Below are 22,464 nucleotides of genomic sequence, written 5' to 3' on the forward strand. Positions count from 1 at the left end.
CAAACATCCAGTTTGAACCCCCCCCCCCCCCCCCCCAGATCAATACACAATTCAAAAACACAAGAAAGATTCTGTAGAATTCATCCGCAACAAAGGTGTGTGTGTTGCAAAACTTAACCACAGTTGGGTAAAATGATCTCTGTTGCTTAACCCTGTAAGTACAATGACCGGCCCCAGCAACCAATGCTAGTCATAGACATGTTTATATGTCTGTGACTAGAAAGCCCTCCTCTGTGCTTCATTCACCCAAGTCTATTTTAACTAACAGCTCTAAAATAGTTATAAAGTTATCTAGAAGACATAATCCAATAAACTACTCCTCTTTTGTGCTGTATTTTCTTCTACACAGTGTTTCCCAATACTCTAACCTGTAGGTTCCACTATCAACCAAAAAACTCCTGTTGAAGTTTTCTTCCTATAAGTAGGTAATTAAATATTTTCTCAGTACCTGATTCAGGATTGTTATGCAACAATAAACTTTATCTGTTGCCTCCCCTCAGAAAGCTAATAAGAAGACTTCTTGACATGTCAAACTGTTGCAAACTACACCTTTCTGCACAAGGTGGTGCAGTCCCAACTGTCAAATGTGCCTCCTTTAGTAATACAATCCCTGTTAATGTAGCACCACCGTGTGAAAAATGAAAGAATCCAAAGTGTTTGCCGCACCGAGCAACTCACTCTTTCTACCCAAAGGTGTGGCTTGTGTTTTTGTCCCTAATTCATAACTGAAAACAAATGAAATGTTACCTGTACGGTCTCTCCAGTTGAGCCGTTCTTCATTTGGAATCACAGATGCGTGGAAATTTGACACTGCAATAGATGATGTGAGAATAAAAACGGCAAACACCAGGTTTTTTTTTTTATTTTAAAACCCTAAATGTGTCTATTTGCATGTGTCTATTTGCATGTGTTAAAATGACAATGCATTGAAAAAATGTACACTTCTGCACATATTTAGGGCGAAGTCTGCAGCTGTTTTTCAGGATTTGCGCTCACCTTCTTGGAGGAATCTTCAAGGCACAAGCTGAAATGTAAACATGGTGAGTGTTGGTTGTGATTCTTCGTTTTGAAACACAAAGAGCCACAGTGGCTTCTTCATCATCATCATCATCATCATCATCACTAAGGCCTCAGTGGATGCACCGATGTCGGCCAAAATGGAAATACAATTTCTGACAGACTCCCCTGATCAAAGGAAGAACGTGCGAGGCCATCTGTTCGCACAAATCCTAACAGCCTGCAGCGGGCTACAGAGAAGATTACACCGAGAGTCATTATTAGCAATTTTCTCCAAACAAGAGACCGCACCCTCGGCGTTGCAGCGACCAAACGAGGCGGTTATGCTCACTGTGCACAAACACAAAAACTGGATGGGCGAACGGAGATGATGCCGCTATTCTTAGAACCACTAGCGGCATCATCTCCGTTCGCCCATCCAGTTTTTGTGTTTGTGCACAGTGAGCATAACCGCCTCGTTACTTACGCCGCAGATGCAATACAAATGATTTATCACCATTTGTAGTAGTATAAAATTAGAAAAATCAGGCAAAAACCAGTGTCTAAATTTTGCTTTAAAACCCTCCTGTCGGCCTCCTTTACGGGCATCGAAAAACATTGTTTCTTAATCTGAATTTTTTTTTTTTTTAAATCTGCCAAAAAATTTCTGAAAATTTGCAAGAAAATTCCAATAATTCCTTAAAAGTTTCCTTTGAAAGTTTGTTTTTTTAAATCCCCCAAATTTGGCAAGAAAATTCTTGTAAATATTTTCAAAAAAAGGAGGAAAAATCCTCAAACAAAAAATCCTAAAAATATCTAAAGTGATTACATATGTATCAGTAAAAATTTTTTCTTTAAGAAGATTCAAGATTTTTATGTGGATGTTCTTAACCTCCTGTCGTCCTGTGGGGCAAATTGACCTGTTTTAAAGTTTTAAAAATGTGGAAAAAAAATATCTTTTCACAGTGAGAACTTCCACATTTTCAAATTTTTTTGGGAAATTTTTGAAAATTTTTTGTTGGAAAAAAAACCAAAAAAAAGTTTAAAAGCATTCAGAAAAAAAAAACAAAATCCAGTGAATTTTGCTGTCAAATTTGGGGATTTTTTATTTTAAAAAAATATATAACTTTTGAGGGAAACTTATCAAGAATTTTCTTCCTGAAGATTCTGCAAATTTTTATAAGCTTGGGGATTTTTTTCCTGAATTTTTGGACTTTTTTCAGACAAGGCAACAACATTTTTTGGGACAACACGAGGGTTAAGAAACATTTGTAACATTTTTTTTCCACCAGAAAATGTTCAAAGATTTCCCAAAAATGTTGAAAATGTGGACATCAGAAGTTTCACTGTGAAAATATTTTTTCCCCCCACATTTTCAAACTTTAAAACGGGTCAATTTTGACCCGCAGGACGACACGAGGGTCAATATTGTGATTTGAACCCCCGCCCTTCACCGTGCTGTGTAAAACGTTAGTGGACCTGAACATCTCTAAATCGGTGCTCCTCTTACACCTCTAAATGTGTTTTTTTTTTAATAACTTGATTTGAGATTTCTGAGGCATTTACACACTGTCAACACTTCCAGTTCTGCTTGCTTCATACACGGATGTACTGTTTTGACGACATCTGGTCTTCCTTGATTGATAATAAGAGGACTGAGATGGCAGTGAACAAGCATTTTACAGGTATATGGATGTCCCTGCCTTACTACTTCATCTAATAACCCAGAGTGGTGTGGATATCAGCTACAGCCCTCCTCTCGCAGGTGGATGTCAGCAGCATTCTTCCCCCCATCCTTAAATGTCTTCTCTCACCTGAAGGCAAAGATCTGATATTTGTCAAAGAAGCCGGCGGTACAAATTTTCCCAGAGACAAACGTCATGACAAGTGGTATAAAACTGTCATTACAGTGCTTTAATATAATGAACCATGAAAATAGCCAACCAGTGCAGTGTCTGTGAGTCTCTCCGCTCCACACAAACATACACTCACACACACAAATAATAATAATAAAAAAAGACAAAGTTGAAGAGTCAAGAGGGAGAAAAAAAAATAAAATAAAAATAATGCTACGGTCACAGAAACATTCAGCTTTGCCAAGAAGAGCGTTCATATTTACAACCATATTTCAAAATGGGATGGGAGCGAATTGTACAAGCATAGAAAAGAAAAGAAGCAACTATTTACAAACTGTTCCTGGTGAAAGCTGGAGTAACCACCTATACATTAAATTACACTTTCTACAAATAACCATTGATATTCAAAAATAAACCGCTAAACGTCCTACCTGTGGGCGACACCACTCTGCCTGCCTCAGAAGACCACGAGCACTCGTTACACAAAATGTCACGCACACTTTGCAGCCATTCACACTGTAACACGCACACGCACACACGCACACACACACACACGAGTGCGGCCTCCTTCGGCAGCGAGGCAGGCTCCCAGAAATGGGTCTTTTCTGAATCTGCAGCGGTGAACAGATATTTGTTGTTAGACAGAGGAATAAAAAAAATAATTGTGTTTTTTTTTCTCTATACAAAAAGCTTTCTCTTTGCTATAATGAGCCACTAGATTAAAACAAATAAATGGTGTAGAGAGCCGACAACAGACAGGAAGTAAAAGGAATAACTGACAAAGGAGGAGGAGGAGGAGGAAGGGCATAGGCTGGAATGTCCGTCGATAAACAAAGTGCAGGGCCTCACAACAGGAGTCCAAACAAGACACAGAACAGAGAACTTTCCTCTCCATCACAGGAAGGATAATATAAAAACGAATGGAGGCCAGAGTAGGGCTATGAGCACCGGGGTGGAGGGGGGGGGGAGGAGGAGGTCGTCCATCTTCATATTTATACAGTTTTTCTTGAAGATTTTTTTCCGTTGTCCTTTTTTCTAAAATTTTCTGTCCTTGGTTTTTTTTATTAAAAAGTAGCCTTTTCTCCCACAGTCAGCTGTTTTTCCACTGGCCATGTGTTCAGGTACATAGAAAAGGTATCTACAGCTTATAGTACAGGCCCCTCTCAGGCTAAGAGTTCCTAGGGGCTGCTGGGAGCCGGCAGCAGAGAGGGCGGTCAGTGCCACCCTGTGCTCAGGTACCCCGAGCTGTGGAAGGGGGTCGAGGACGCAGGAGCTCCACGAGTCCCAGAAGGCATCTGGGAGGCGGTGGCCTGGGCCTGGCCTTGCTGAGTCTGTTGGGGGGGAGGAGGGGGAGGAGGAGGCAGTCCGGTCTGCTGGAGGGGCGGGGGGTACGTGGATGGGGGCACCGAGGGGTTCGCGGCGCCGCCAGGGTGCAACAACCCCGGCTGAAACCCCCCCAAGTTCTGATAGTGGTGGGGCTGCATCGGGGTGCTGGTGGAGGGGGCGGGGGGAGGCGGAGGGGGAGGCGGCGGAGGGGTGAGCGACAGAAGGGTGCCACCGGAGGGAGGCGGCTGCTGCTGTTGGGAGGTCTGACCCTGTGGGGGGGGAGGCGGAGGAGGCGCCGTGCTCAGCATGAGCTGGTGCTGCTGGATGGGGGGAGGAGGCTGCAGGTTGACGTGCAGCAGGGTGGGGCCGGGTATCGGGTGTGGGGGTGGAGGAGGAGGCGGCGGCGGGGCAGCTGAGCTCTGATAGTGCACACTGAGGGGAAGAGTCTGCATCAGGGGCTGAGATCCTGGAGGATACGGCTGCGTGACGGCGGGTTTGAACCCGGAAAAAGGCCCGGCAGGGGAGGGGCTCTGGCTGGGAAAGTAGGCGGTGGAGACCGGCGGTGCTGGTGGAGGAGGAGGTGGTGGAGGAGGAGCGCTCTGGTTGTTATACTGAGGGAAAGCAGCAGGTCCAGTCTGAGCCTGGGGCTGTGGTTGGTTTTGAGGCTGGGCGGAGAACAGCGCCCTCTGGCTGCGGTACGGCGAGCCCTGAGGCTGAGGTTTGGGGGAATGGAGGAGGGAGGATCCAGGGTAGTGGACAGGAGACGAGGGTAGCGGGGTGGGGTGCAGCTTCGTCGGGGTCAGAGGGGCCGGCTTGGGTCCCGCAGGCTTGTTTGGTGGCTGACTGGTCGGATTTGGCGTTCGAGGCTGACCGTCAGCGTCTTCCTCCTTTGCTGACCGACTGGGAGGTTGGACAAGAGGGCCGGGAGAGCAGGGCTGTACGGGAAGAAAAAGAGATTATGATCATTTCAACCAGTCAGTCTTTAACCCTCCTGTGGGTCAAAATTGACCCATTTTAGTTTGAGAATGTGGGAAAAAAATATATTTTCACAGTTAAACTTCTGATGTCCACATTTCCAACATTTTTTGAAATTTTTTGGTGGAAAAAAAATGCTACTTTAAGAACATTCACCCCCCCCCCAAAAAAAAAAAAAAAAAAAATCAACCAAAATCCAGCAAATTTTGCTGGATTTTTATGCGAATGTTATTAAAGAAAATATAATTTTTACTGATCTATATGTAATCATTTTAGATATTTTTAGGATTTTTTTGGAAGATGTTTATTCATTTTTTGAAAATATTTACAAGAATTTTCTTGCCAAATGAGGGGGATTTTTTTTTAAACTCAAACTTTTTAAGAATTATTGGAATTTTCTTCTTGGAGATTTTGCAAATTGTCACAAATTTGGGGATTTTTTTTGCTGAATTTTTAGATTTTTTTTTCAGACAAGGAAACAATATTTTATGGTGCCCGTAAATGAGGACAGAAGGAGGGTTAAATATAGAGACAACATCATAAAGGTTAGCAGCTCTCAAACTGTACTACAGACGACTGAATGCTGACAGCTACATAAAGGCAACAAGCTTCAGTCCTGAAACTGTCAATATGTGCCATTTATCATGCTTTAGAAATATGTATTCAACAATATTTGTGAGCTTAAGGCGTGAGGATGACGTCAACCAAACTGTTGGCGCTTTTGGTTTTATCCTGTAACTCCACATTTAAGGATGCTTCTGCCTAAACGACCCGTTTTAGATTTCTCCTGCATGAAACTAACAAGATGAACTATGTGATTATTTGTTTATATTTTCTTGAACATTACATATTTTATGTTGTGCTGCAGCCATAGATGCACCAAAAACAAATAAAACATTGTTGGTAATGATGACTGACCGTGTGGGTCGGGGTCTTTTGAAGACTTGGAGATGCACACTCTCTCGGCGCCGGTGTATCTCCACCTTCTGTCTCGCCGTCTAAAACAAAACAATATTGGAAAAGGTTAGATGAGCAGTGTGTGAAAATGAACCTTGATGAAAACGGATACCGTCGTTCCTCTGACCTGTGTCTTTGTCTTTGCTGAGGAGCAGAGCTCTGTGGTAGCTGCGTTCTCTGGCCTGTTCCACAGAAGTCGACGAGGTCCTGAAGAGAAAAATCAGTCGGAAAATATTAACCCTCCTGCTGTCTTCATTTACAGTCACCAAAAAATATTGTTTCCTCGTCTGTAAAAAATCCAAACATTCAGGAAAAAAAAAAAAATAGAAATCTCTGCAAATTTGCAAAATGTTCAGGAAGAAAATTCAAATAATTCCATCAAGGTTTCCCTTAAAGGAATTTTTTTTTTTTTAAAAATCCCACAAATCTGGCAAGAAAATTCTTGGAAATATTTTCAAAAAATGAGTAAAAATCTTCCAAAAAATCCTAAAAATATCTAAAGTGATTACAGATACATCAGTAAAACTTCTGATAGTTTCTTTAAGGACATTCACAAAACATTTCGCTGGATTTTGGTTGATTTTTTTTGTGTGAATGTTCTCATGAAATATTTTTAACATTTCTTTTTTTCCCCCACCAGAAAATGTTCAAAGATTTCCCACAAACGTTGAAAATGTGGACATCAGAAGTTTCACTGTGAAAATATGATTTTTCCCCACAATTACAAACTTTAAAACGGGTCAATTTAGACTCGAGGGTTAATTAATCTGTGTACTACTAAATAAACTAGACAAGTCTGCATGAATCATGAGCTTATTTTGCTCTTTTCCAATTCGACGTTGCACCTTTCAAAATCCGTTATGTCAACACAGCAACTCAAAAAATCAACAGCCTTAATGGTGCTCACCACTGTCCCTCTCCTCCTTCCTTCTCTCCTTTGTCTCCAGCAGCCTCAGCCTCCTCACTTGTCTGGGGCTCTTTTACAGTCGGGGTAGGGGTAGAGGAGGTGGTGGTGGTGGTGGTGGCGTTGCAGACAGCGGTGGGAGCAGGAGGGAGAGGAGACTCGCTGGAGGTTTCTACAGCGACGGGGAAGGCGTCCACAGTCAGAGGTGGCACGGTGGAAACAGGAGAGCTGCACTCGGTTTTGGAGCCGCTGCGACGAGCTTCACGCTGACGTTTCCGATACTCCAGCAGGGAAACCTGGAGGACGCAGAGCCACAACGGAGTTTAGAGACAAAATGCAAGTCTCCTGTTGGACCAGAAGAGGGCGGCATTTGCACAGCTAATGCCTCAGCTGTTCTCATTTAACCCACATTGTTTGGAGCATATGACAAAAATACACACCTCTGATTTAAAACTCATCGACTCCACATCCAATTCTGTACCGTAATTTCACACAACCCAACATTAAATGAAATGCTGTGTAAGCCTCACACATTTCATTTTCATTGCACTACTACTGTGAACAATAATTACCTGATACAATCTCCCTAAGCTCTGCATAATGTTCAGTTTACCATCCTCATCTTCACAATTTAGAAGCTGGAAGTTTTAATATACTGGTGTGTCATTCCAGGTGAAATGACCAGATATTCCTTGGGGGTGTTGCCACACCATTTTCAAATTAGTCTTAAGTTTGCATGCCATTAGATCAGGGGTCGGCAACCCGTGGCTCTTTCAGCCCTCTGTTGTGGCTCTCTGTAACTTTGGAAAATAAATTGTTCTGCCTTTCAGGCGTGTTTCAATGCATTTTAATATAGTTTTATTGTGAAATTACCGCTCTTATTTTGCCGTATCACTCCACCGGATGTGTTGCTGGGGTTTTCCCCTGTGACATGAGAGCGCAAATTGATGCAGAGAAACAACACGGAGCTTCCGATTCCCACACGTTTCGTGCCTTTTTTTGTTTTACTCCTGGAGAAGCAACGCCTGTAGTTTTACATCGTTTTGTACTCAAGAATGGCAAGCCTGTGTATTAAAGCTCCACTCCAAGAAAGACACGTCTTTCTTTGAGTCAGAAGTACTCATGATAGGATAATACACGTTACTGCAAGAACACTGCTCGATGTCCAGGCAGCAGGTCAGAGAGTCAGAGGAGTGTCGTCTTGGAAAATAGGGCAGCGACTTACCGGAGAAAAGTTATTAGCTTAAGATAAATACATTTTACAGGTTAAATAGACATTCGCAAAATATTGATTTCCAGCTAACATTATGTAACATATGAGGTCCAGGAGCAAAAATGACATTAACCAAGTAAGATAAATATTAGTGGAAGGACACAATTTAAAAAATGAATCTATCTAATTAGAGGCTTTGTAATTAATTAATCACGACTGATTAACAAGGGCATAGAGGTAAAAAAAAAAAGCGATATATGCAGTGTTGTCTTCATTTTAAATGTCAAAAGGATTTTGCGGCTCCCAGTGTTTTCTTTTCTGTGGGAAACGGGTCAAAATGGCTCTTTGAGTGTTAAAGGTTGCCGACCCCTGCATTAGATAGTCACAAAAGTACTTTCTATGCAAAATTGTAGGCCTGTAGCTCAAATAGTTTGAGTTGTGGGGGTGTAAAATTTTCAGAATTTGGGCTATAAAAAGCCTCACCAGGGGTTTTTGCATTAAAAAACATGTTAAATCCCACTGCACTGATACTGTAAAATTCAACATTATTGTTATTTTTAAATTAATCAACCATGGACTACTACAGAGCTCCCTGAATTCTAGTTAGTACATGTAATTTGTATGTTATAGTTACATGTATGCATTGCAAACGGGTGTCAACATGTCATGATATCTACAGGTATGGCTCTAAACTAGACCTTGTGACACAAAAAGGGCATTACACTTTTTGAAGGTTGTCACCTTTAACAACTAACCTTTCAAAAAGAACAAAGCACACATAATACTACCATTGGAATGACTACTAATACTTGTATCCCAGTTTAAAGTACTGAAAAGCAAAAAACCATTTTGACATTACCCATGCCATTTTGAGTAAGAATATCTCAGTAACTACAAATATAACCGTGCTGCTTTTTTGTACAGCGACAGAAGACCGATGGAACCGTCTTGTAGAAAAAATTGCAACCTCACCTTTTTCTTCTGTGGGGGGTTCTGTGCTGACCCTCCTCCATCGCCGGAGCCATCCCCATTCAACGAGCGCGAGAAGCCAAGTGAACTTCCCTCCTCAGAGCAGGGGTAAAAGAGCTGCCCCTGGCCTTCACTGAACGGAGGTTGAGAGCCAACCAATGCCCCGGTACCTGCCGCCGGCCCTGCTGCAGCTCCGGCTGCAGCCTCGGGCCTGAATGGAGCAGCCAGAGGCTCCAGGGTGTGAGAGGGGGTGAGGTCCCTTAAGTTTGAGTTGACTGGAGAGAAGTTCAGGCCAGCTGGTCCAGTCGGGCCTCTCTCTGGGCTTTTTATCCAACCAGGATAAGAGGAAGGACACGTTTCTGCAGACGAGGAAGCCTCACTAATGCCTTCTACAGCACCGCCGTCTGCCCTGTCCTCTCCACAGTCCGTTGACTCGGCAGACGGAGGTTGTGGGCTCTCAGGAACTGAAACCTTGACTTCTGTGGGGGGTCCGTCTGAACTGGGAGCCCTGACACAAGGGGAGGAGACCAACGAAGGCGGACGATCGGCCTAGAGGACAAGGATCAACATAAATGGTAAATGGTTGTATTTATATAGCGCTTTTACCCAAAGCGCTTTACATGATATGTCACATTCACCCATTCACACACTGATGGCGGAAGCTGCCATGCAAGGCGCTAACCACGACCCACCAGGAGCAATTAGGGGTTCGGTGTCTCACTCAGGGACACCTCGACACGAGCACGACGGGCCGAGGATTGAACCGGCAACCTTTGAGTTACAAGACGGCCACTCTACCACTGAGCCATGCCGCCCCCATGAGAAGAAAAGTACATGGATGAACCAAAACATTAGGACCACTGATGTCCGATATGTCGTTGCTCCTTCACAGCTCTGACTCGATGAGGTTTGGAATTCACTTTACATCAGAGTGTGCCCCATATACGACAGAAAGAAAGCAGCAGCAGATCCTGTCATCAGTGCATGTATAACATTAGCACTCCTTCAGAATTAGGCCAGTAGGGAGGTATACATGTCTCCTAATTATCATGCATTCTATTCTGATAAGATTGGATTTAACGTGCAAGGCTAAAAAAAAACCCTTCCACATAGGTTAAAGCTGAAAACCAAGACATCACAGAAAGAATGGACTGTTAATAATATACTCTGCGAGTAGCTCACCTCTTGCACACAGGGTTTCCTGCTGACCTCTGGTGAGCTCTCCACTGAAGATTCACTCTGTTCAGCAAAAAGCAAAGTCAATCATTGCCTTCCCCTCGTACAAACAAACATGTAACCTTCATGTGTGTTCCTCCACATAGACAGCCGTACCTCCTGAGGGGCGTTAAGTGTCTGGGTTGGGGTACTAGGCGCAGGCTCTGAACTTGGCTCCTCTGTTCGGGGACGTGGCGGCGTGGCCAGTAAAACGGGCGTCGCAGGCGTCTCTAATTGGTCTGTCCGGGTGGGCGTGGCACAAGGAGAACCGTAGGGTGTCGAGCTCTCTGACATACAGGCATCTAACGGACTCAACCGACGCTTCTTCAAGGGAGTGGGCAACTCTGGAAGAAGCAAAATAGAGTGTGTTACAGGAAACTGATTTAACACAGATAGGTTTCTTCAGATACTTTTTTACCATCATTCAGCAAATACACAAGACTATAGACTGCACTATTTTACCTCCAGGCTTTGCATTACTGACTTGTATGCACTTAAGTCACACTGGAAGCATAAACTAACAGGAATCTTAACTACGGTCTCAAACGTTTCATTCTCACAAACAGCAACAGACTTAAAAGCGCTCACAAACGCTTACCTGGTAGCGAGCAGGTGCCGTTGTAAGGTAGGGGGCTGTCAGAGTCGCCGTTAATGGAGGGGCTTAGAGGGCCCTCACCGGGCATCAGAAGGCTTGGTCGTCTGGCAGGGCTGGTGGAGCCCTCCTCCTCCAGAGCCTGCTTCAACCATCGCTGGAGGAGAGAAGAAAAATTCATTAACTCTGTAAAGGAAGCGGCTAAATAAAGCAGTGCATGCTGACAGGCTTGTCTCTTGATACTGCTAAATTTCTTTTATTATTCTAGGGGGCTTCACAGGGGATGAATTTAGTTTAACACACCGGAAAACTTTGGATATATTCACAGAGACAAAGCTAAGATAAAATAATCCTTTATTACTCCTCACGTCAGGGGAAATTTCCAGTGTTACAGCAGCAAACATCTTTCAGAGCAGCACTAACCATATGTACAGTAATGATAATATTTATAATAATATGTATAAGAATGAATAAATACAGTATGACTACACTATGAGTGGCTTGTGGAATAAATGCAACTGTAACAGCAAAAATAAACTCATAATGGCTGAAGATGACCGTTTCTACCTGTCACTGCTGCACGTTTCCCCTCACATATGCACACTGCTTAAAAACTGTTTCAACCTCATCCTCATGGAAATAGTCTTCTTCTTAAAAAAAATAAAACTTTCTGTGTATATACTGTTCTCTGCATTTCTGCACTGTGTTTCTAATTTATTCTGTACTGCCTCATACTACTTTTTCTCCTTGGAGCTGCTGTAACGTTGAACTTTCCCCACTGTGGGATAAATAAAGTTTATCTTCAGATATTTGACGGTCCATCCATCTTGAGGAAAAATTCATGATTTTCTAAATACTTTTCAAGTCTAGCTGCTACAGAATTTGTGCAGAACTCTGTACCTTCTTGCAGGAGCCAGTGGTTGGCGGCGTTTCTGGCAGTTCTCGGGAACGCCGTCTCCCCGTGGGAACTCCAGGAGCGGTGGGGCTGCGGTTTGCCAGGAACGGGGACGAGAAGCGGACATAGTGTTTGGGTGTGCTGTAGACCTGTGGGGAGCAGGCCATGCCTGGTAGGGCGTTTAGCTGCGTGGCAAGTACTTCAGGGTCGCTGCTTATTCTCAGCGGCCTCTCTGGGGCTGGTTCAGGTGTTCGTACTGCACAACGGTCCTGCTGCTTCTCTCCCACCCACTCACTCACAAAGTGCTGTGGGGAAAAAAAAAGTATGAGAAAAGTTACATTAACAGTTTTCAATGTAAACTAAAAAAAATACACAATAACTGCTCAGTACTGGTTGTGCCACTTGCCACGTTTACATGAGACCTTTAATTCGGAATTACAGTGAATTCTGCTTTAAAATCTCCTTGTAAACACTTAATTCCGAATTAGAAAGTGAATTCCGAATAAACTACCGTGTTTATTCTGAATAAACCAATTCCTGTGTACGTTCTATTCATGTATAGAGCTAATTCCAGTCATTCTGCACATGCTTGGCTCCTCACGTAGCGACGTACACGTCCTGCTACCTTACTGATGCAACAGAAGTAGTACGCCATTATTGCGCTGCTGTTTCAAAACGACAATAAAAAGCAAAGCGAAAAGCGTGCTTATTAGTTGTTCCTCCGTGTTGTTGGGGAAAAGAAATGCCGTGCCAAACGGAGTTTGTTTTCTTCCGGTAAACAGGGATACGTCACGTCCACTCCCTGTCCAATCCTTTCCAATGCCCAAGCGTTAAAGCAGAATTAAGGAAGGGGAATAAACGTGCAGTCCATGTAAACTTTAATTCAGAATTAATATTACCATGTAAACGTGAAGCACAACACTTTAATTCCGAATGAGTCAATTCCAAATTAAAAAAACTTCATGTAAACGTGGCCAATGTGGAAACATAAAATTAAAAAAAATGTGCCTGAACCTTTTTAGTTTTGAAGCTCTTGCTCCCTGTGCGGCTCCTGTCAGGTGCAGGTGAGCTGCTGTGTGGAGGGCTGGTGTCCGGTGCTTGTGAAGAGATGGCCTCCGGCTCTGGCACAGTGGGCGTCTCTCCTTCAGGGGCTTCGTTGGTCAGAGGCTCCACAGACTCAGCTGGAGAGCCAGGGGGCAAATCGGAGCAGGTGCTGATGGTGCGAGCTCGCCGCCGCTGTTGGCCGATGTGCGTGCGGTTCCTTGAGAAGCTTTTCCTGTTCCTTGAGCCTTTGACCTTGGCTGGCTTTAGTCCAGGCTCCTCTTTTACCTCCAGAAGTGGCTATGTTAAAAGACAGGCCAGAGTTGAAACCGCTGGTATGCAACTCCTCAGTGTTTTAACAGCGCTATGCATTTGTTTTGCTTTTTGACAGGTTATGTGAATCTGTGTTCTCACCTGCATGACAGCTGGCGAATCTGCCATCTCTGGTGTGGCTGGAGGTTCCTCCTTTATGTCACTGCGGCCCCCAACCTCTGACTTTATGCTACCGATTCTCTCCAGGGCTTGCTCCCTTCGTTTCTCTCTCTTCTCCATTCGGGCGAATGCTTGCAGAATGGCCTCCATCTTCCTCTCCTCTCGTGTCTGCAGAGGGTTAGATGTGGGCGTGGGAGGAGGGGTGACGGAGAGGAAGTGAGAGCATTAGTCCATGGAGTACTACTCCCCCACAGAGCCCCAGAGGTAGCGGTGCAACGGGTTAATGTGTGCTACACAGCGAAAGCCATTCTAACAGAGTGCGGAGTGGCAAATGCAGACACAAGTGGGAAAAGTGACCTCTCGCTTTCACCACAGGAGCAACAGAAAGGGGAGATAGGAGCGACAGGAAAATGTGTCAAAAAGTGACTGGGACACCAACAGAGTTAGAATTTGGCCTAATGTGTTCCTGTTTGCGTATCTGCACCACAAATTTTCCCCAGCTCCTTGCATGAAAATAATGGCTACCTCCACCAAAAACAAAGGGCTCAACCATCAGTAAGAACACCGCTTTGGAAATAGATTCATACCACAAAACATACAACACATGTATTTCTGCATAGGTCAGGCTGAAGATTTGTGTCTGTAACGACAGGGCAGTTAGTACGCCTATAAGTCAGTCACCACTAGGAGATTTGGCAGTGGGTAGGCTGGTAGGTGGGTGGCTATGTATGGGTCAAGTTTACCTCCTTGAGTTTCAGTCCCCTCCAGCTTGAAGCCGCCCCGACAGGGAGATGGGACTGCTCCGCTGGGTTGGCCTGAATGTTCAATAAAGAGACAGCCCAGTTTAGAAGAGACAAGTCCCCACTAAACACGGCTTCACAAACACTGGACGGGTCTGGACTAAAGACTCTAACCTTCTGCTGGTGAAAAATACTAAGTCAGGCACTGTACGTACTGCAAAGAGAGGACTGTAAAATCCTACTATACAGGACATTTCAACTGTACACCATCAACAGGAATGCACGAATGACACCTGAATATGATAGAAAAAAACTGCCAAATACTAAGAACAACTGATTTGCATGTCATCTAGGAGGCCACTTTACACTGTGGCTGCCTGAGACAAATTGTCAGAGAAATGTGATAAAAATGCTGATCTTGGATCACACTGTTTGGCTTCCACAATCTGATAATGTCCAAAAAATAAAGAAAAAATTCTCTCAATGTGACTGCTGCTGCGGCGACCCATGTCTACGATAGAGCTAGTTATAATAGGACAGAAAATCAGAAAGAATACATCGCCTGCACACCATTTCCAAAGTGCAATTTGTGAATACAGTTCAGAAAACAATAAAACACGTGCGTGCACACACAGAAAAACTAAAACAATGGAATGAAGAAGTTTTGTGGGGCTCTGGCAGAGAAAAGTGGCCGAATATTCTATTTTTAAAATAAAAGCAGCGCCACAGAAGACTCGTCTCTGCTCCAATATACCTTTCTGCACGACGCAGCAGGCTTCCATCACACAGCCTGAGGTGTGATACCGTACAGTCTGACACAAACTGTCACAAATATTGAACCAGTTGCATCTCAGAGAATGTAATAAAATCACTATCGCACAGTTTGAATGCACCTCAAGTTGCGTAAGTTCCAATGCATTTTCAAAAAGCACATCTTCTTGTGCCTTTTCATTTCTTACAAACCACTCCCAGGGGTCGCCATCCGTATGATAGCCCCATACGAGCTTTCTGACCTACACAACTTCAGTGTCCCCAACGGGAAGTTTGTGTTGCAGCCAGGAAAAACACAGCACACAAACATGATGCACTACCGAGCACACAACACCACAAGTAAACTAAAATCTAGATAACAGTGCCAAACATTCAGTTAGGAGGTCATAACACAAAGGAGTCACAGTGCCTTTTCAACTAACAGGAGCTTAAGTAAGTGCTTCAGTAGGCAAGATATTGTGCCAACACACACCACTGTTATCTCCCCCGCACCTTGTTGCGGCATGGATTTACAACATCCACACACGTCTACGCCTGTGATCGTCAGTGTGTGAATGCATGTTTCTTTGCTTCGGCACCGGAGCTCTCTCCAGAGCCACATTCCATAGAAAGCGGCCCATTGGATCTCCCAAAGTCAATATGGCCCTGGCAACAAGGCTCTACCCTCTGCAGCCTGCTCTCTCTCTCCAACTATCTATCCATCTCTCTGTCCGATTAGCAGAACTGTATGTTGGCCAAAGATGAGTCAGCACTTTGCACCTTGGGTCTACCGTGTGAAATGAAGCTGACTGCAGGGTAATTTCCAGAGAGAGAGAGAGTGTGTGTAGTGTACCATGCTCGTCTGTGTGTATGTGTGTTTGATCCCCATCTCTCAGGGACATGAGGCCGTTTGGCAGCGAGAGAGAAGAGTGGTTGAACCCATAACAGGCCATTTCAAACTCACGGCCGCAATGAAGGTGAGAGGAGAACTGCAAAGCGCACTAGGGGATGGTTTCACCTTGAATAACTACACGACATACTGGTGTCGTTCCCACTCAGAGGAGGCGGTGGTGTTAACAGGAATGTGGCAAATAGGCCTAATCATTTTCTCATATGGTGAAGGGAAAAAAAGGCAACACATGAGGAAAACAAACGTCACTGCGTAATGACAGACAAGCACAAAGCCTTGATACTGTGAGAGAAGAGGGAAGTCAAAGCTGAAGGAAGGGAAACCACAAAAAAAGTAGGACTGAGCAAAACAGCAACAGGGGCATTGACAGTGGTGGGAGTACTAGCAGCAGATGAATGATGAAGAGGAGGCTGGCTTCATGGAAGAGAGGTAGAGGACAGCTGCTCCTATCCAAGCCCTTATCAGACAAATAGTGAAGGTCACACCCAGAGCAACAGGGGACAGGTGGATTTTTATTTTTGCTCTTTCTGCTGGGCGGCTGCATGGCAAAAAAAAGAAAAAAAAAAAAGCTGTAGCCCCTAGCTTGGCAAACTTACCATCTTCCTCCTCCTCTCTGCAATCTGCTCCTCTGACTCCATCTCTACTTCATTGCTAACGGAGGTTTTGTCTTCTAGATCCTCAAATAACTCAGGATCCTGTAAGAGGAGGGGAGAGCGGGGTATGGCGCTTTATCATGGCTGATCATTCAGTCTGGCTACAGACTAGAGGGAGACAGGTAAGAGTGGAGGAGAGGGGAGGTCAGGGAGGGAGGGAGAGGCTGGGGGAGTAACTGGTTCTTCAGTGGTCAGTCTGTGCACAAAACACACCCTTCAGAACTTGTGTTTGGTCACACACAGCGGCCTGTGTAAGAAGTATGGTTTAAAACAGAAGTTAGCCAATGAATGTCGTAGCAGTTGACACACTGTGCCCTCCACCGGCTTGTAATGATAACGCCTTTAATGTATTTAAGCTCTTCTGCTGGGACAGCTCATCTCACCTTTCTTCCTCACAGCTGTGACACACTTCCTGGATGTCTAAACCAGTCTGTCCTGAGGCTATGTGACACACTGGACAGATTTCTACACGACAAGCCCCAAGTTCTACACAAAAAAAAAAAAAGATTTCTCTGACTTCAAAGTGCTGAATGGACCCTATTCATTATAATGTGACTTGATCACGGCAAGTTAAAGCTGCCTTTCTGACACTGCCAGATGAGACTTGTGTTGTGGTTAACACATCCAAGAGAGATGCCATTCTCTCATTGCACAAAAAGTTACACACTAAAGCACATCTCTGCCAGATAAGTGGCACAAAACTGTCTTGTGCAATAGAGTCTGAACTATGTCAATTAGTTGGGAGGGACAAACATGAATGCATAAAGGGATGATGGGAAAGGGGGGGGGACTAAACAGGATGTGTTTTAACAAAGAGTGACTACAATGAAAAACACATGCACAGAACATTTAATAAAGATCAAACAAAACTGCATGCATGGACCATGTGGGTGAATGTGTTTTAACAGAAAACAAAGTCTAACCACGCAATATACAAGCGCCAAAGTGTTAAAGACGGGTGAAACTGTGTGCATTTTGTGTGATATGCATAGGAATGCAGTCTTGCCTGGTTGTTTGAGATGGACAGACGGAGAGGAGAGAGTTTCCTCTGTTTGCTGTCGCCTATGCTCTTGCTCTTCCCCTCGCCGTCCAAACCCATGTTCTGGTTCTGACCCTGGTCGTCCCGGGACAGCTCCTTGTCCTTGCGACTCCCTCTGCGTCTTCCTCCGGAGCCCAGGTTCTCTGTGGGCTCTAGGTTGTGCTTGAGCACTGGGCACTCCTGGTTCCCCTTCACACAGGCACAGTCAACCTTGTATTTACTAAAACCAAACAAACAAACAAAAAAAACAGGAAACGTTCAAAGAAGAGGAACAAACACAAACATTTAAATCACTTTGTCTTGTTTCTATGGTTTTGCATTGTATTTTGCAAGTCTACTCCTAATAACTCACCAGCTGCCATAGTCAAAATCAAAACCGATTGTGATCTCTGTGCCCTTGGTGATAGGCCTCAGTGAGTAGATGTATAAATGCAGCATGCCATCCTCAATGACATGTCGTACCTGAAGGAGGTTTAGCAGAGCATTAGTCAATATAACTGTTTGTAAATGTAAAAGAGAGCTAAATTCAACTGAATGAAAAGATATACTTTGGCACGTTTACATACTTCAGAATTAGGCGTACAGGAACGGCGGATGAAACGTGCTTCGTTACCAAAGCTGCGAGCGTCTACACACATCTCCAGTCCGTCAAATTTAGAATAAAATAACACAAAAGGGTATGGCCTAAAAAGGAAAACAAGTAAGGTCAGCGCACGAGTAAGAACAAGTCGCATAAAACATCACAATGTAATAGCCTACGTAGCCTCCCAACACAAGCTACTAGAGGTCTTAATTTATTTGACCTGTGTACAAAAAAGGCAATGGCACTGAAGTGATATTTTGAGGAAACAAATCCAAGGAGAAATCCTTCTGGCTAGTGACTAGCACTCTGACCTCTTGAAGAAGTATCCGTTGGCCTCAAACTGCTGTCTAAGCATGAACTTTCCCCTGTACTCAATGATGAGGGAGTCTGGGGCCAAGTCTCGCACCGCCTTGAGGATCTTCTTGTTCTTCTGAACTTGACTCTGAAAGAAAGAAGCAGCCTGGCATAAGCAAACACCACAGACAGACTAAATTAAATCCAAACCCCAAAAGGAGAGATGATGTCAACCAGTGGCAGACGTGGAAGATGAAACACTAAAGGATGAGTATGGATCTGTGATATTTGAATGGGATTACAGTTGAGATATGTGCATAAGTCAGTACCTCCACGGGAGGTTTGAAGGAGGCTGGGTGCGTGTTGTACGCCAGGCTCTTGCCGTCGCCTTGCTCTTTAACTCGTAACAGGACCTGGACATCCTCACTGTACTGATTGCTGCTGGCCTCCTCGTAACGCTCCATCCACGTCTTGATCTTGTTCTCCCACAGAGACGGGTGCTCGGTTGGCTCCTGCTCTGGAGCTGCACCCTGAGAAAAACAGCGCAGTCGTTACTCACGGCACGACTTTTACCAGCAAACCACTAAAGCATTCTTTGGACAGTGGCTGCATGTTGCTTTTGTGAGTTTACCTTCACTCTTGAGGATTTTCTAGACCCCTCTCTGAAGGCCTGCCAGAGAAGTGAAGAAACTGAACGTTAATAGAGGTTCAAGCATGTGATGTAAATAATGTGCTTTTCTTATAAATAAATATAGGTGACCTTCTTAGCTCTGGCAGAGGTTGCTGGAGGCTCTTTTTCACCACTCTTTTTGCGCTTTTTATCAGCCTGTTTATTGCCAAGGCGCCCAGTAGTCAGGGTGATGGTGGTAGGCGTGTGCTGGAAGGTGGAGTAGAGCTCTAGTGGAACCTCATCTCCACTCTCTGTAGCACTGGTGTCCCCATCTGAATAGGAACATAAGTTATTAGAAGGGAGTGCTGAACAAAGAAACTGACATACAAAGCTATAAAAAGCCACAGCTGCTGCAGGCAAAACAAAAGTCAGCCAAGTTGTGATAATGTAAGATAAGGCATGTTTGAGCACAAACGAGACAACTACAGTTTGCTACTCGTCCAGCAGGTGTCAGTACGTCCCAGGCTCAGGCTGCACAGAACCTGTGTGGCCTGCAGGGGGAGGAAGCTGCACCCTGACACAGCCTATAACCTGCTATGTTCACCAACAAGCTGGCCCTTTACTGCAGCAAGGAAGCCTGTAAAAGCAGAACTGAAATGTCTATCTGTTGACTCTCACAGAAAACTCGTCACACTGAGGAACGCAGCTCTCAAAGCACCAACCTAGTCTCTGTATTTTATCTAACTTTGACTCAATACAGTGCATGTTTGTTAGGATTTTTAAACACATGTTGGGACCTAAAGCAATCCTGATGAAGACTACAGCCTGTCAATGAATCAGGGAAGTCTTGCTCACCAGACAAACACTCCCTTTTCCTCGTCTGCAGCAGGATCGCCCTCTCCCTGTCCAGGTGTCGTGGTTGGCAGCGTTCACACAGGTAGGTCTCAGGAATGTTCTGCCGATCTATGCCCATGCAGTCTATATGCTGCCAGGCACTGAGAGAATCGTACAAAAAACATCTTAGATTAACTTCCAACTCACTGTTTGAAGCTGTCACCACAGAAGTAACAGAGTCTGAGTCATCAATTATTCGCATTATACAAGGAGACAAATACCAAAACTACGTGATGAAAAGGGCCAGAGTCAACATTAGCCGAGGCTTGTGACGACTTGTGTTAACCTGAATCTTACCTGCACTTGTCACAACAGATCATGTAGCCATCGTCATGGGTGAAGCCACAGATGCAGCGGGTGATGTCAGCCCCGTAGCTGCCATCCTCTGAGGTGCTGAGCGTGGTGCCCCTGGATGCTTCGTCCTGCCCCCAGGAACAAACAGCCCCCCCTCTCCTTGTCGGATTAACATGGAGGGGGGCGGGGAGGCTGGCGGCGTAGGTGGGGGCCGCGCCCCATAGTTATGGTCCTGTTGGAGGATGCACGGGTCATGTAGTGCATGCAAACGTTTCACAGCGTAGTGCCAAGTTCACAAAGCAAGAACAGCAATGCATCGATCAACTGAAAATCAACCTCGCCAAAAGTGAATCACTACGAAGTGCATGAATCTCTCTTTGGTCACCTTTAATCGGCTTCTCAAATGTGGATTTTTTTTTGTCATACAGGACAATAACCTGCATATGTTCTGGACCAGCAGGGTTTTAGACTGCAGGTCAAACAAACCAAAAGATCTGAACGCATCAACTTGGCCATTTTTCACCATTTACCGACACAGATAAAACAAATAATTGAAAGAAGAATACTACTGATTAACTGATAAGGGAAATACGTATTAGTTTTAGCCAGAGTATGAAGCAATACAGACAACTTTGGTATCAGTTCAGCACAAGCCAATATTTAACTGCAGATTAAACAGGAGCTGGTGATGCTGAACTCAGTTATTAAAAGGGAGGGACGGTTCAAGGTCAGTGTAGGTGATAAATTTGCATTTCTTCATATAAAATGCCAATGTCATCTCCTGGGATCCTTCCACTGGTGCTTTATCTTCTCATATAAATGACTGTGGACAGTGAGGCAGCTCTAGTTTTGTGTATTTAGCTGCGATTTTGGAAATGAGACGGGAACTAGGCGTTGTAATCTCAAAGAGATGCATGTCACTCTCATGCCAGCAAAAGCTTTAGTCTGCGGTGCTGCAACAGCTGCCACTTCTAATTTGAACAGCAATTTTGACACAGGATGGTTTATGGAACAATTTCCATACCACTCAAGTAAAAACGACTACCTCTCGTCGGTGTGATTTTGTTGCTGTCATCTGCTACTGCTATTATTCAAGCACATGCACACAGCAACAACAGCTCACATTACCGCCACAACTCCAGAGAGAACCGTTTCTCACTGCTTACACTAGAGTTGTTTGAGAAACAGCAAAGGAAGCACATATCTGAATTTTGCAATTTAGGCATTTTTCACATTGGGCTGAAACTAAAACTTTAATCATCGCAATGCAACGCCCTGAACCGATTCAAAGTATGTAAAGGAGTGTGTATACTCACAGCGTAAGGCAGGCCAATGTAACTGTGGGAATGGTGAGAACTGCTGCTGTAAATCTGGTGCGGGTAGCTGGACTTCTCCACCACCACAGGGCTGGCCTCCACCGATTCTGGTCTGATGGACAGAAAACACAAAGAATAAACACTACTGTACACTGAAAAGCACTGATAGCAAGGTTACAAAGTGGAACTCGGCATTGTTTCTGCACAACAGTGTGAGAATAGATGCAGGGTAGCTGCTGGTGGTCGCACAGAGGTGTAATGGCCAGATAAGGAGTAAAGATGCTTTCTATAGCTGTGACATTCGCACTGTCAGAAGGACAAGAGCAGTCGAGGGCCGCTACAAACCCAGAAACACATTGATTTCTGTCACGTCACCTTAACTAGACGGCTCAAGCCTGACAGCCAGGTATAAAAATGTTAAAATTTGGCTTTTTTTGTTTGTTTTAAATATTATTCCTGTACCCAGATTGACAAGGCACTCATCAGAAACACATGCTGCCTCTCACTCACACAAAACAACACACAACAATTTTTTCAAGCTCATTCATACCAAACCAGTAGATCCACTTTCCCCCGGATCACAGAACAGTTGTACAGAGAGCCTGTTTGACCGTTTCAGACCAATCCACCCTTATTATGACATGATTAATTCTATTGCTGAGGAGGTGTTCTACGAGAATAGGGCAGCGGAACTGGCAAAATGAATGAAACGAGGCAAGGCAGTCAGGAATGAAGAGGAAAGAAAAAGAAAAGATGGGAAAATGAGGAGCAACTGACAATACAGGACAAACAAGACGCATCTGAGAGTGTTTTAGGTACGGTGTGGTAGCTATTCAAGTATGACTAAGATATCGACATGTGCACATGCGGTTCAATCACGGGAAAACACAATTGATTCTACACTTTTCACAGAGTTACAATCCAAGGTCAGAGTCATACAAGAACTACCAAGGAGACTGCCAGCAAGTTTCCTCAAACAAGGCAAAATACAGAGAAAGAGAGCTCACTAA

At 44.4% G+C, this 22,464-nt stretch overlaps 1 protein-coding gene across 1 annotated transcript in view; it reads right to left on the reverse strand.

Annotated features, from left to right (window-relative positions):
* Window positions 1–3,914: 3,914 nt before the first annotated feature.
* kmt2e (lysine (K)-specific methyltransferase 2E) overlaps window positions 3,915–22,464 on the reverse strand; it is a 30,837-nt gene continuing 12,287 nt past the window's right edge. Inside the window, 24 exon segments of the mRNA XM_051950669.1 lie at window positions 3,915–5,113; window positions 6,072–6,151; window positions 6,238–6,317; window positions 7,018–7,310; window positions 9,200–9,745; window positions 10,379–10,435; window positions 10,529–10,755; window positions 11,010–11,160; window positions 11,904–12,203; window positions 12,913–13,239; window positions 13,354–13,539; window positions 14,115–14,186; window positions 16,368–16,466; window positions 17,431–17,683; window positions 17,816–17,925; window positions 18,030–18,147; window positions 18,358–18,488; window positions 18,670–18,870; window positions 18,972–19,010; window positions 19,101–19,282; window positions 19,806–19,945; window positions 20,142–20,268; window positions 20,271–20,370; window positions 21,455–21,566. Of these exon segments, the coding sequence (XP_051806629.1) occupies window positions 4,067–5,113; window positions 6,072–6,151; window positions 6,238–6,317; window positions 7,018–7,310; window positions 9,200–9,745; window positions 10,379–10,435; window positions 10,529–10,755; window positions 11,010–11,160; window positions 11,904–12,203; window positions 12,913–13,239; window positions 13,354–13,539; window positions 14,115–14,186; window positions 16,368–16,466; window positions 17,431–17,683; window positions 17,816–17,925; window positions 18,030–18,147; window positions 18,358–18,488; window positions 18,670–18,870; window positions 18,972–19,010; window positions 19,101–19,282; window positions 19,806–19,945; window positions 20,142–20,268; window positions 20,271–20,370; window positions 21,455–21,566 (4,978 nt within the window). The 3' untranslated portion in view covers window positions 3,915–4,066.

The sequence above is a fragment of the Acanthochromis polyacanthus genome, chromosome 1, assembly GCF_021347895.1.
Source record: "Acanthochromis polyacanthus isolate Apoly-LR-REF ecotype Palm Island chromosome 1, KAUST_Apoly_ChrSc, whole genome shotgun sequence".
In the NCBI taxonomy this organism is placed as follows: domain Eukaryota; kingdom Metazoa; phylum Chordata; class Actinopteri; family Pomacentridae; genus Acanthochromis; species Acanthochromis polyacanthus.